We start from the raw sequence: 14,078 nt of genomic DNA, 5'->3' as shown, positions 1-14,078 counted from the left end.
ATATTTACAGTATAAAAAACGTAATTTTCTCCTAAAACGAATGGACTAAAGACTGAAGTTTCTGCTCCTGCCGAACATTCTGAGTGAATGTTTAATTTCATGTGGAATGAGGCTCTCACAGCGCAGCCTGTCATTATTTTCAGAACATCACAGAAACGTGTGAAAGCTGCGAAAGCTGCTCTGAAATCATGTGCTGCAGAAAGTGTTCGTAAGAGGCTCAGAAGAGAAATAATGACTCTGAAAAAGACAAATACACAACCAGAACCAGACCAGAACCGGTCCTTGGGTCATGCTTTAACCAGCACATCTCAGACCCCAAAATATTTACGCACCACAGTCCAGTGAGGTCATGTTTATAACACAGGGAAGAGGGAAGGAGTCTCCAGTGTGAAATATGCTACATCTTTTTGTTTTGTTTCTTAATGTTAAAATTCTTTTTAAAATTCTTGTAAACTTTATAAGAGAGAATAAAGAGAGGCTGTCGAGGGAAGGAGTGTTTATAGCTGCTATAACGCAGGTCATTATTCATAAATCAATAACTTGTTTCATGGACATCATTAAATGTAACTATAAATGGATAAATGAATGAATTTCTGAATAACTAAAACGCACCAGGACATGATGTTTTTGGGTTTTCATGTCATCATGTGAGCTTGTTGTTGATTATTTTCCTGTAACATCACAACATGTGCTGTTTTATTCCTGGAAAAGCAGATTATTACATATTTATTACCTGTCCTTCTTTCATGTTAAATTTTGCCCACACTATTAAATCACCCTGCTCATGCTCGATGAATCAATTTATCGCTAAATGAATCGACTCGTCCCTGTATTTGAATCTTTATTGAGCCTTTATCTAGTCTCAGACACAAAATGGCCACCATTATGTTTTTATTTTTATTTTTTTTTCTCGTGTGAAACCTGATCCTCATCCTGTTGCAAAAGATCACCACAAATGCACAAAAATGAATTAAATAAATAAATAAAGAACTAAATAATCTCATTGTCTCTCTGCTGCATCATGGCACAGGGTCCGGCTGTGCAGCATGAACTTGGCTCTTCATTAGCTCCTGAATATCACACTGAGAATAACACAGCCGCCGGGTCGCCGTCCCGGGGCGTCCAGCTGAGACGGAGTGGGACAGCGACTCTCACCTAATGACCTCACGTTCTTTGTGTTTGTTCTACTATACTAATTACAGATGATTCGTTTTTTAGATTTGTTTCTTATGTTTATTTGGTGGTTGAAAACAAAAGACATAAGGAGAACCGAGTGGTGGTGAGGAAAGGTCACACCAGTGAGTCCTGACCGGTGATGCATCGAGTTCCAACACTAATTTACACAGAACCCAAAGGTCAGTGTGCGGCTGAGAAGAAGACGTGGAGCTGCGGATGCAGTAAACGAACAACACTACAGATAAAAAAATAATTTAACGTGAAACAACACGGCGGTAAGAAGACATACTATAGGATTCTTTTCTGATTACAGCAGGTCCTAAAATAAAATAAAAATAAAATAAAATAAATAAAAAGAAAAACAGAATAAAAAAATAAGTAAAATAAAAATTAAATAAAAAATAAAATAACGTTTAAAAATAATAATAAAATAAAATACTTTTTCTCCTTTATCCTATAGTTACACTTAATGTTCAGAAGAAACCGGTTCCATTATAGCAGCTATAAACTGTCCTTCCTTCACTTGATTCTTTCTTGTCTTAAGTTAACAAAACAAAAAAATGTTTTTAAAATCTTGTCATGTTATAGAGAAATCCCAAAGAAGTGTAAACAGCTTCATTCATCCAGCCATCGCTCCGGCCTCTGCGGCTCGCTGGGATCAGAGCAAATACATCAGATACAGTCAGATTCCAGACGTCTGATTAAATAAACACAGACATGAACACTAGCGCTTTAGTCTGAATGCGTGTGTTGTGATTAAACTCTGATCTCTGACACACTACAGGATGGACACTGAGGTCACACAGAGGTCATGTCAGTAATAACGAGGGACAGTTTCAGTGTTCAGAGGATATTCAGTAGTGGTTTGGATTTTATTTCATTAACACACACTTCAGTGTGACTTCAAACTGTCAGATAATGAAGCTGGATTTAATTCTGCTCCTCAGAATAATAACGTAAAGTCAGAATGAAACACAAACTTCATCTGTGTTATCATTATTAATGGTTTATTCTCATTGTAGTTTGGACTGAGAAAATGATGTCATGTGATGCAGTCATGTGACCTGTCCAACTAAAAACAAACAATATTACAGTCTTCCTTCCTTTCTTTCTCTTTCTTTCCTTCCTTCCTTCTGCCCTTTCTTTTTCTTTCTTTCTTTCTTTCTTTCTTTCTTTCTTTCCTTCCTTCCTTCTGCCCTTTCTTTTTCTTTCTTTCTTTCTTTCTTTCCTTCCTTCCTTCTGCCCTTTCTCTTTCTTTCTTTCTTTCTTTCCTTCCTTCCTTCTGCCCTTTCTTTTTCTTTCTTTCTTTCTTTCTTTCTTTCTTTCTTTCTTTCTTTCTTTCTTTCTTTCTTTCTTTCTTTCCTTCCTTCCTTCTGCCCTTTCTTTTTCTTTCTTTCTTTCTTTCTTTCTTTCTTTCTTTCTTTCTTTCTTTCTTTCTTTCTTTCTTTCTTTCTTTCTCTCTCTCTCTTTCTTTCCTTCCTTCCTTCCTTCTGCCCTTTCTTTTTCTTTCTTTTTCCTTCCTTCCTTCCTTCCTTCCTTCCTTCCTTCCTTCCTTCCTTCTGGCCGATGGAAATGACTCCAGCATTTAGTTTTAAGTGTTTTCACACATTTTTGGAAAGTGTCTAGTGGGTGCAAGTGTTGAGGATGCAGAAGATAGGGATAGGTGGAGAGAGATGATTCACTGTGGCCACCCCTGAAGGGAAAAGCAGAAAGAAGAAGAAGAAGACATTTTTGGAAAATGTGACTGTAGACGGAAATCTATGTTGAATTAGAAATGCTCTTTTCCGATCTCTCCAGAGGAACGGAGACGTAGTGTCTATGGTCTGAACAACACACACGACTCTGGCATTAATTTCTCACTGCACACGACTCTGCATATGACCATACACGTGTAGACCACGTCTGCTTTAGCGGCTTCAGTCCAGATGAAACCCAGCGCTGTTATACGTCGCACTGCGTCTGTCTCGGTTCTCCAGTACTGCAGGTGGCGCTGTTACAGTTTCAACTGCAGAATAAATCTATACTGAAATACGAGAAAAGAAATTATAACATAAGTAAGAATATGTGAATAACGTTTTAGTAAACCTGAAATGAGTAGGCGTGGCTACAGAACGTCTCGTTTGTATCGACCAATCACGTGTAGCATGTCTGTCTGTGCGCGACACAGCGAGCTAAACCTCCACATGCCGTCGTTTGGCTCGTGTAAAGCCAGCAGAACATCGTCTCCACATGAGCTACAGCCAGGCCTTTAGTCTCGGCACAGAGAAGGTGCGCTGTAATGAATCCTCCTAATCACCGGAGCTCATCTGAAAGTTGTGCAGGGATTTTATTGAATTTTAAGCCTTCGCTGAATTTTAATTAACTTTCTCCTCGGCTGCAGAACGGCCCGAGTTCGGTCGATGCGGTTCAATAAGTCAGCCACCCATGTAATAAGGTGCTCGTTTTCAAAATGTACATTTCACACTTTGCTTTTCCTGCAGAGGAGAGAGGCATGTGTGTGTGCGTGTATGTGTGTGCGTGCGTGTGTGTGTGTGCGTGCGTGTGCGTGCGTGTGTGTGTGTGTGTGTGTGTGTGTGTGGTCTGCCTCCGGTAACGTGAACGTTGTGGAGGAATCTTGGGATGGTCAGACGAGGTTGGGGTTTGAGATCAGAAGTCAGAAACGTGCGGTGGAACGAATTAAAGATGGATGTTGTCCTTCAGTGACTTTTAGATGTGTGGTGCAGAGGAAAAAAAGATAAAAGATAAAAGAAAGGCAAGAAGAGACGATCAACAAATCAATAAAAAATAAATAATAAAATAAAAGAAGAAAAAATGGTTTAAAAATCTTTATTCATCTTCAATGACTGCTTCCTTCCTTCCTTCTGTCTTTCTTTCCCTTTCTTCCCTCCTTCTGTCTTTCTTTCCCTTTCTTCCCTCCTTCCTTCTTTCTGTCTTTCTTTCCTGTCCTTCCTTCAGTCGTTCCTCCCCTTCCTTCCTTCTTGCTGTCTTTCTTTCCCCTCCTTTCTTCCTTCCTTCTCTCTTTCCCTTCCTTCCTTCCTTCTTTCCTTCCCTCCTTACTTCTGTTTTTGTTTCCCTTCCTTCCTTCCTTTGTTCCTTCCTTCTTTTATACTTTCCTTCCTTCCTTCCTTCCTTCCTTCCTTCCTTCCTTTCAAACGCTCCATCAGTATCCTAGTTAAAAAGTTCCAGCTCTTTTGCTTTACTTTAAGGTTGCTGTGTAACAACTTCATTATTTATTTATTTATTTATTTATTTATATTTATTTCGTCTGAAATAAATCTTTATTCATTGTGCAAAATTATTATTTTTTCACTTCACTGATAAAAGTCTGGAATCCAATCAGTGAAAATCTGTAAAATGTAAAAGTGACATAAACCTGCGTTCATAACATTCATAAAAGCTGTAACAACAATAAACAATGACATAAACACACAGAATGGCTTATGAACATGTTATAAAATGATTATAATCTGTTATAAATATGACCTTCATAGACAATGTTACTAAAAATAATAATAATAGTAATAATAAGTTTAGATGCAATATGTGATCCGATAACCGGATTTAAGCAAAGCTCCACCCCCTTCAGATTTGGCAACGCCTCCTGGAAGTGTGTGGAGAACACGCAGAGAACCTAGACACACAAATCAGCTGTGGAACAATGACATAAATAAACAATAAAAAAGTTTGCACATATTCACACGAGGAGAAGAATCAGACGTTGTGTAAAAGCTGTGAGCTGCAGGTCTGCATCCATATGACGGCTTTTATTGTTACATATTCCGTTGATTCTTTTTATTTTTTATTTCTTTCTTTAATAAATAAAAACAACTTGATAACAAGGAAAACCTCAGTACAGGTAAAGAAGTGTGTCTTGTATTTGATTGACAGCGTCAAGTAATCAAATATCCATGCGACTTAGAAACATCTGCCAGAAAGATTAGACATCTAATCTAACAATAATCTCTGATTTCCGTTACAAAATATTTTGTGTGTGTGTGTGTGTGTGTGTGTGTGTATATATATTTCACTGTGTGTGTGTTTGTTTTTTTCGTGACTTCAGAGTCTCTTCACGGTTAACGTCAAAATGATTTTTTTTCTTCACACGGATAAGATGATCAGATCTGTCTGTACAATAGCATCACTTAAAAAAAATACAACTCAGGTTCAATATGTACATCGTCTAGCTAAAAAGTACAACCGCTATCGTCATATCGTAACGTAGTAAAATATGTAAACAAACCCTTGTTTTATTTATTTTTTCTTCGTTTGTTTGCTTGTTTGTGTCGTCTGACACAGTCGACAATGCCGTGACAACAGATAGAATTCACACTTTTCACGTTAGGTTTATTTTTCCGTATAGACATCCGTAACAGCGTTATAGTAGGAGTGCCAGTGTGCACCAGACAGCTTTTCATAAAAAAGAGAACAAGAGGAAGTGGACCGACATACATCATGATCGCAAAAAAGATCACCGGCCGAAGCACCGGCCGCGGAGGAAACGTGACGTCGGTGTGGTTCGGAGTCGTCACGTCACGTCACTTCGAGAGGGCAGGAGACAAATAAATAAATAAATAAATAAATAAATAAATAAAAATGCTAGGAAAAGATGTGTCTGATGGATCGACTGGCCTGGCAGATCTGTTCGGCCGCAGCCGGACGTCATACTGTACATCGTAGTGTAAAGATGGCATGCATTACAATCAGTCGCTTTACTGAGACAAAGATAAAATGCACCACTTCGCTCACAAATTTTTTTTTTCACAGTCGGTCATAAAAATCCGAATGGGTGGAGTTTGGAATAACAGTGCTGCGAGAGCGTCGAGGCGGCCGTCCTCGCTCGTCCGATTTCGTTTATTTTTTATTTTTTTCTGTCTCTGTCTCTTTTTTTTTTTTTTTTTTTTTTTTTTTGCAGACAGCAAAAAAAAAAAAAAAAATTGACACCACATATAATGTATAAACAATACAAATCTTTCATTAGATTATTTATATAGAGATTTTTTCTTTTTTTTTTTTGGCAAGAGTCCTTCTTTCTCATTCACACAATATACATATATATATTTATAAGTATTTATATATATATTTTGTCCATCTCTTAGAACACAGTGTGTCACTCACATGCTCGCGAAAGCCAGGATCCTTTCCTCCTCTCTCTCTCTCTTTCTCTCTCTCTTTCTTTCACTCTGTCTCTGAATTTTTTTTTTTACAGGATTTTAAAAAAAATGCCAAGGATCACATACCTTTTAAGTCTTTTTTTTTTTAGGATAAGGATGTAGCTGTGAAGTTTTTCTACACTGATAACGCCGTCGACCGGATCGAAGAATAAAGGTCACTAATGTCGCTATTTACCATCGTGGTTTCTTACACAATAGTGTGCTTTATATTACAGTTGGTGTGAGAGCTCAGTGCCTCAGCACAGTGCCAGAATGAAAATCTCTCTCTCTCTTTCTGTCTCTCTCTCTCCTCTCTCCTCTCTCTCTGTCAGCGCAGCTCCCGGTACACCTCATCGTCACCCGATTCTCCGTGGCACAGTCTCACACGTAATATTCCTTGTCCTTGTTTTTCTGTTTCTTGTTGCTGCCTTTCGAGCCGTGCTGCTTGTCCTTCATGACCGTGCCGTTGCTCTGCGCCGAGTTGGTTATGTAATTGCGGCTCTCGTCCACTTGGTACGACCCCTCGTCCCTGTTTCTGTACTTATACATGGCGTACAGGAGGATGAGGATGCACAAAGCGGCAGCAGCAACTATCCCGACGACCATTCCGGTGGTGCTGCTAGATTCCCGGACGACCTCGGAGGCCCCGGGAATGCGCCTGACGCCCGGCTCCGTGGGGATCGCTGTGGGTACATTACGGAACATGGGGGAGGTTATTAACGGGCTCTTCGGCTTTTTGCGGTTTACGTCATAGGAAGTGGGCAATGGACGCAAGACTATGTCGGGTTGGGGTTTAAGCTCTCGGTTATTCATTTTGCCCGCAGGCCATTTGGGCGGCGCTGCGGCGGCGGAGGTGGTGGTGGTGGTGGTGGTGGTGGTGGAGCGGCTCGGGTTGGGGGGAAAAGACGCGGTAGTAGTAGTCCTACCGTGCTCGGAGGCTTTGTTTGGTCTAAAGTCCTTGACTTCCCACTTAGGCGCGTGAGCTTTGTAGCCACCTTCAAAGGCCGACGTGGATAAGGTCTTATCTGTGACCAAGGAGAAGGTGGTGTAAACATCTTCATCATCAGTAGGGGGCAGGTTAGAGTCATATGATTCCCCAGAGCCATACCCAGATACCAAGCCATCATCATCATCATCATCATCATCATCATCATCATCATCATCATCATCACCATCATCACAATCATCGCTGCCTTGGTCCGACAAGCAGGGCAGGCCCGCCTCAGTGGCCATGGACAGGGACTCTTTGGTGGTCTCAATAATGGTGAGGGGGGGGCGGAGGGTTGGGGGGGGAGGGATGAAGGGTGCACGTGTAGCTACAGGAGGGAGTACTAAGGGATCTAATTCACCTCCTAGGATGGAGAAGAAATAAGACATTGGTATCAGGAGGCGTTTCAAAGCATCTGGAAAACACCGAAACTCAGACGAAGCAACTGAACACAAAGCAAAGGATTTCAAAAACAAACAAATAAACAAACAAACAAACAAAATCAAGATCAAAGGAAAACGACAAAGCTCTCGGCTCTGAGAGGTCCGCCGGAGTGAGCCGGGTTCCGTCAGGTTATAACCTGAGCCTACGGAACATTGCTTTAATAAACGAAGATCAGATTGTTAACACTTCATAGCACATTCATAGGGCATTATGAACATCTGTTAAAATTATTCAAGAAAAGGCATTACGCCAATGTGCATAGTGCATTTATAAATTGTTGACAGTATGCGTTATAAACAGTACTTATAACACATTATAATCACCAAAGTAATTCAGTTTACTTCCTGCATCGTGTTTAGTTGTAAACAAAAAACGACAACAAAAAAAAGTTTCGTGTTCTGAATAAAGACTTAACGCAGTGTTCAGTTCCTCTGGTGTTATAGCGTGTTATGAACACTACTTACTCGACTGTCTATCATGTTAACGTTTCATAACACAGAGACAGCTGAGTGTAAAAATCTAATACATTTCCATGAATAATTCTAATCAGTGTTTATAATGCCTTATAAACGCAGGGACGCTGTTATAGCCGGTCAGAACTCTGACTGAACTTCATTCTGATTATTTGTCCATCCGATTTCTCGCCAGAAGACAGAAGATCAGAAAGGACAAAAGATCTTCCTTTACACACAAGGCAGATCTGGGTGTGTTTGAGGAAAGGTTCAGGAGATCCTGCAGGATTTGGATCTAATCTGTCTGAGGGTCTCTCTGGGCTCTCCGGCTGCCCCTCCGGGCCTCGTGCCTGGTTTTAAACGGCTGTGGAATGGCAGGGTCTGTCCCACAGCCACGCCCATGGCTGGACGGTCTCCGAGCTCACGGCCCGGGTTCTGTCTAAATGCAGAAGGGCTGAAGGGCTTTGCTGCGGATTCTCACAGCGTCACCTGAAGGACGCTTCAGCTTTCAGTTTTATGGCTAAATATTTTATCATGTTTAAATACATTTTATACATTTGATATATTTAGTGCTACGACTCATATCCCATGATGCCAAGCACAGGATCGTATTACTCTAAATGTGATCCTAATGATATGACTCAAAAACAGCATAAATGGCTAAAGCTCTACCCCCTTTCTTGTCAATCTACATTACAGTACATTCTCATAAATAAATAAATAAATAAATGTTTTTCGCATTGATCCGAGTTGATGTGCGATTTTAGACGACGATGCTTTTTATTTAAAAGTTTTGTAAAAACGACGGATTAATTACGCATTACGAAATGTTTTACGTGAATTTATTCGTTATTTCACAAGTTTCCTTCTTAAAAAGTAAAGCATCTTCTCCAAGCATTACATAAAGCTAAACATCTTAATTTTTTATTTTGATTGACTAAATTAATTTAATAGAAGTATATAAAGGTTGCTACACTGGAACCCTTTTTTTTCCAGGGATGAAACTTTTTTTGAAACCTACAGGAAATAATTCGGTCTGAAATTTATCATTTGTGACAAACATCATATGATGTTATTCCTCACAATATATCCCTGCTGCTTCTTATTATTCCCATCGTAATGTGATTTTTTTCATTCTTATTAGTTCACTCGGGATTCCCCTGTGTCTCAGGAGGGATCGTTTTAGCCACCTAGCGACTGTTTCCTTTATTCGTTTATAAATTAAAAGTAACTTCTTCCTGTTGAGAATCCTGTTACTGTCTTTAAGCCTCTTGCATATAAACACAGATCTGTGGAGTCCTGGGATAAGAGTTTTTACCCACCTCGAAGTTACAAAATTAAATTTGTGCGCAACGCTAACACTCGCCGGAATACGGATCTCTGCGTTGGAGAAATCTTCTGATTACAAAAATTAATCTGCTGCTAAAAAAGCAGTCCTTGGAGGAGCATACAGCGAGCCAGCTGGAAACCTAAAGCAGGCTTTAAATCTCTCCAGATACAGGTTCGCTTCGATTTTTTTAATACTGTCACGAAGACTTAGCCGTCTGCCGTTAAGACTTTATCGGCGAATGAAAATCTGATCTGAGCGGAAAGCTGATTAATATAAAGCGCTTTGCTCTGGCATGCAGCGCAGGAACGAGCTGCTTTGCAGAGGTAATGGGGGATTAATTAGCTCCTCGCTCGTATCATATCACCAAACACACGACGTTTCTTCTCTTAAACACAAACCGAGTGTTTACCGGGTTCATCGCTGCAGCCGCTGCACAAAGCTAACGGTAATTAGTATCTGATTAACTAACGATTATCGCTAATATTTCTATTGTAGGAATGATGCAATATGATGGCATCATTCTGATATTGTGTCACAAATGATTACCACTACGTGTAAAAAATGTTTTTAAATAGAATAAATTGTTTAGAATTGTAGGAATAACCTAGAATTATTTTTAGACATTAAAAGTAGCATTCATTTCATTATAGAAATGTCTTGTGATATTTTGGTAATTTCATCCAGCCTTTTAAACACCTGTTCCCTTTTTTATATAAAGCCAGATTATTTATTTATTTATTTAAATTTAAATTTTTATTATTTTTAGTTTTAGTTACAATCGGAAGAATTAGAAGAAAAAGAACATTAAGTTGTGGAACAATATTATTCATATGTGCAGCTTGGATCAATGATTCATTTTATTTCTATTATATATTTATAATAGAATTATAATAAATATATAATAGATTTATTTATTTATTTTTCAATATTTTATTTAATTATTCATATATAAATTTTATTATTTGAGTTTTCTTTACAATTTTTTTTTCAATTTATTCTTTTTTTTTAATTTAGACATGCACACAGTCATTTCATCCAGCCATCATTATTATACATCATCATTATTTACTTATTTAAAATTTTAATTTTAATTTTAATTTTAATTTTAATTTTCTGTCTGTCGTTGGCACTGAGAGAGAATCCTGCCATTCCGGTTTGCATATATGCAAAATAAAGATTAAAAAAATAAATAAAAAATAAATAAATAAATAAAATACATAAAAAAATATATAAATATAATAAAAGGCAGTTTTCATAAATGCAGTTTCAGAATTAAGATTAAATAACTTAAATGCAAATATTCAAATATTCATCCAGAAAAACTCATTTGGAAAAAAACAAAAACAAAAAATAAGTCCACTTGCTTAACTGCAGTTCCAGAATAAAAAGGCAAAATATAATTAAAGCAAAAATAAAAATAAGAATATAAAAGCGACTAGTTTAGCAATATTACTATTCACAGACAAGCACAATCTAAATCAATAATAACATTTTACTGCACAAAAAAATAAATAAATAAATAAAAGGCTTTCAGATAAACATAAAAAAAATAATATATTTCAAGGAAAAAATAAGCATACCAGATTTTTGTTAACTTACATCAACAAATTGCCCGCATGATTTTGGCATGAAGAAAAAATGCACAAAAGAAAGTTGTGTAAGAATGTCCTTGGACAAGTTTTTTTTTCTCTCTCTTGTGAAAAGAAAAATTACTAGCCACTGTATTTCTTGATAAATATAATCTTCAGACATGAGTATACAGGGAGGCAACAACACATACATCCACACCACATAACATGAAAAATAAACTTCACCATTATTCTGTTTTGTTTTTTTCTTTGTTAAAATACAAAATCTGTACATATTTCAGCCTTGGATTTGAGATATATATATATATATATGTATATATATATATTTATTTATATATATATAGCATTTTTCAATAAATATCTACATTCTAGTAATTAAACTTTTTGCTTGGATTGATTTCATAATCGTAAATTCTGAATGGATGGATGACTGTACATATTTTGCCATAGCTAAGGGGTAAGGAAGGAGGAGGAGGAGGAGGAAGAGGAAAAGGAGGAGGAGGAAGGTGGGTGGGTGGGTGGGTGGTTTTTGGGTGGGTGAGGAAGGTTCTGGACCTATGAACATACTACATAGGAGATGATAATGATGGGGGTGATTGTGTAAGTCAGTTGCCATGTCCATGTAAAGGCAGTACGAAGCGGTCGGGCGGCATTAGAGCTTTTGGCTGTAAGGAAGGGATGGGGATATACAAACAATGAGCATATACATGCCCATCTACGAAAAAAGAACAAAACTCTAACACTGACAATCTGACAAACCCTAAACTGCAACTTCTTCGCCATGCAGTTTTAGAAAAAAAAAAAAAAACAGTTTAAATTTAGTTTCAATCAAGATCGCTGGCAGAATTGGAAGAAAAACAACACTGAGATGTGGAACATTTTCACCGGCGTTCATATGTGCAGCTTGGATCATTGATTCATTTTATCTCTATTATATATTTATAATAGAATTATTATAAATATATAACAGATTATTATTATTTTCTTTTACATTTTATTTAATTATTTAAATAGAAATTTAATTATTTAAATTTTCTTAATTTTTTTCCGCCAATTTATTCTTATTTTTTATTTATTTATTTATTTTAATTTAGACGCACACAGAGTATTCGGTGAAGTAGTTCCAAATCTGGGGAAAAAAAAAAATCAATTAAAAAAAAAAATTCTAATTTTTTTATTTACATTTCTTTCATATGTTTGAAACACTGCTATTTAAAAAAACACACACATAATTTGTTTTATGTGTAAAAAAAATAAAAAATCAGACAAAAAAAAGCAAAGCAATTTGAACTTTCACTTTCACACACTACAACCAGATGCACAAACTATTAAAAAATACGGACACAGTCGAGAGCCAGACAGCCGATGCGCATGTTTAATGCGCAGCTGACTGCCGCCTCTGTCATGTGACCCGGAAGACAAAGTCTATCTGTCGTTGTTAGTCTTAAACACGTAAACAGGCGTGCAGTCTGGATGTACGTCAAAGAGAGAGGAAAATTGGGCTGAAAATGGGTTAATTTTGTACTGCAAGATGTCGTTGATGCATGCTTAAAGTAAGTTGCATTTAGGGAGAGTAGACAAACGACAGAGCAAGCGGCGTTCAGGTACGACATTTAAACGTGGAGAGAGAGAGAGAAAGAGAGAGAGAGAGAGAGAGAGAGAGAGAGATTTCGGTGGAACCAAGGCCTGTAGGTGACATAGCCACTCCTGCCCATCGCTGTCCTTGTAAGCGGCTTTGAACCGCTGCTAAGATCCGAATGAGTTCGAGTCGTCGTGTTTTGTTTTGCTAACGGTCTGAGACGTGAGGTGAGAAGGTGACTGTCCTGCACACCTACAGACTTTGGTTCAAAAGAAAGCTGTACATTAGATATCATCAGAATTCCACAAGAGGTCAGAGGACTCCAAAACTCATGGGTCAGTCAAATTCATTAGAAACAAAGATGCTTCGAGTTGCAGCTAAAAATGATCCGTCCACTCGTCCTCTCACACCGCCGCAACTTTACAACCCGTCTATTTTTTTTAATCCGCTTACATTGGAACATTGTAGAAAAATCCGTCCAGAAGATGTGGGAAAGTTACAGCTTGACCTGACGCTGGAGACTCCTTCCATCAGAACGAAATGGACTTCAGTCTTGTAATTACGGAAAACCTCACCGTATAAATTTCAGTTCCTGTGAATGAGCGGCTACTATAGAAACGTATGTTGCTATGGAAACCTGCTCTACTCATTAAGCTGATGTTATAGAAAACTAATCGACGCCAACTGTTCTGACCAATCACAATCCAGAACCGCCCCATACAATGACACGCTTAATGATTTCTTAATGATAAACGTTTTCACAAAAATCTTTTTCCATATATTTTAGAACTAATAAAGAATCCAGTTTTGTCGATGAATGCGACGTAAAAAATGTGACAGAATTACCGGCGCAATAGAAACGTAATTGAAAAGCTGAAAGACTGATTTAAATATTATGAGATTTAACATTTTGTGTAGTTTCATGAGATTTGACCCCAACACTCCAACACTATTTAACTACATCACGGTGTTTTTTTTGTTCACGCAGACTTCGGTCAGTTTTGTTGAGGTAAAAAAACCATAAAGGCAATTCCTGCACTTCCCTGAATTTATTTCTTGCTGCTTTCATCAGGTGTAAGTGCAGATCTCGGTGGTAAATCTGATCAGTAGCTGCACTACAGAGGGGTAAATTAAGCAGAACCTGCTCTGTTGATCAGCCACCTGCTGACACGTGATAATCACAAGCGCTGCTGCACAGGATGGAGCCAAACATCACCTCCTCCCCCATCTCCGTCTCCATCATTTCCGCCATCTCCCTCATCTCCTGCATCTCCATCATCTCCTCCATCTCCATCATCTCCTCCATCCAACTCATCTCCATCATCTCCTCCATCCAATTCATCTCCATCATCTCCTCCATCCAACTCATC

At 38.1% G+C, this 14,078-nt stretch overlaps 1 protein-coding gene across 10 annotated transcripts in view; it reads right to left on the bottom strand.

The window, feature by feature from the left end:
* Positions 1–5,494: 5,494 nt before the first annotated feature.
* The window catches only part of nrxn3a (neurexin 3a), a 316,041-nt gene continuing 307,457 nt past the window's right edge, over positions 5,495–14,078 (bottom strand). For 6 of the 10 annotated variants that reach the window (XM_058398177.1, XM_058398178.1, XM_058398179.1 and 3 more), the window contains one exon: positions 5,495–7,009. In XM_058398177.1, coding sequence (XP_058254160.1) covers positions 6,708–7,009 — 302 coding nt within the window. In that variant the 3' untranslated portion in view covers positions 5,495–6,707. Of the gene's footprint in view, positions 7,679–14,078 lie in introns of all 10 variants that reach the window. The other 4 variants (XM_058398173.1, XM_058398174.1, XM_058398175.1 and 1 more) reach the window with 1 other exon arrangement.

This window comes from Hemibagrus wyckioides, linkage group LG09, assembly GCF_019097595.1.
Source record: "Hemibagrus wyckioides isolate EC202008001 linkage group LG09, SWU_Hwy_1.0, whole genome shotgun sequence".
Taxonomy (NCBI): Eukaryota; Metazoa; Chordata; class Actinopteri; order Siluriformes; family Bagridae; genus Hemibagrus; species Hemibagrus wyckioides.
The sequence above is the reverse complement of the archived record's forward strand: the minus strand, read 5'-3'. Positions and strand labels throughout refer to the sequence as shown.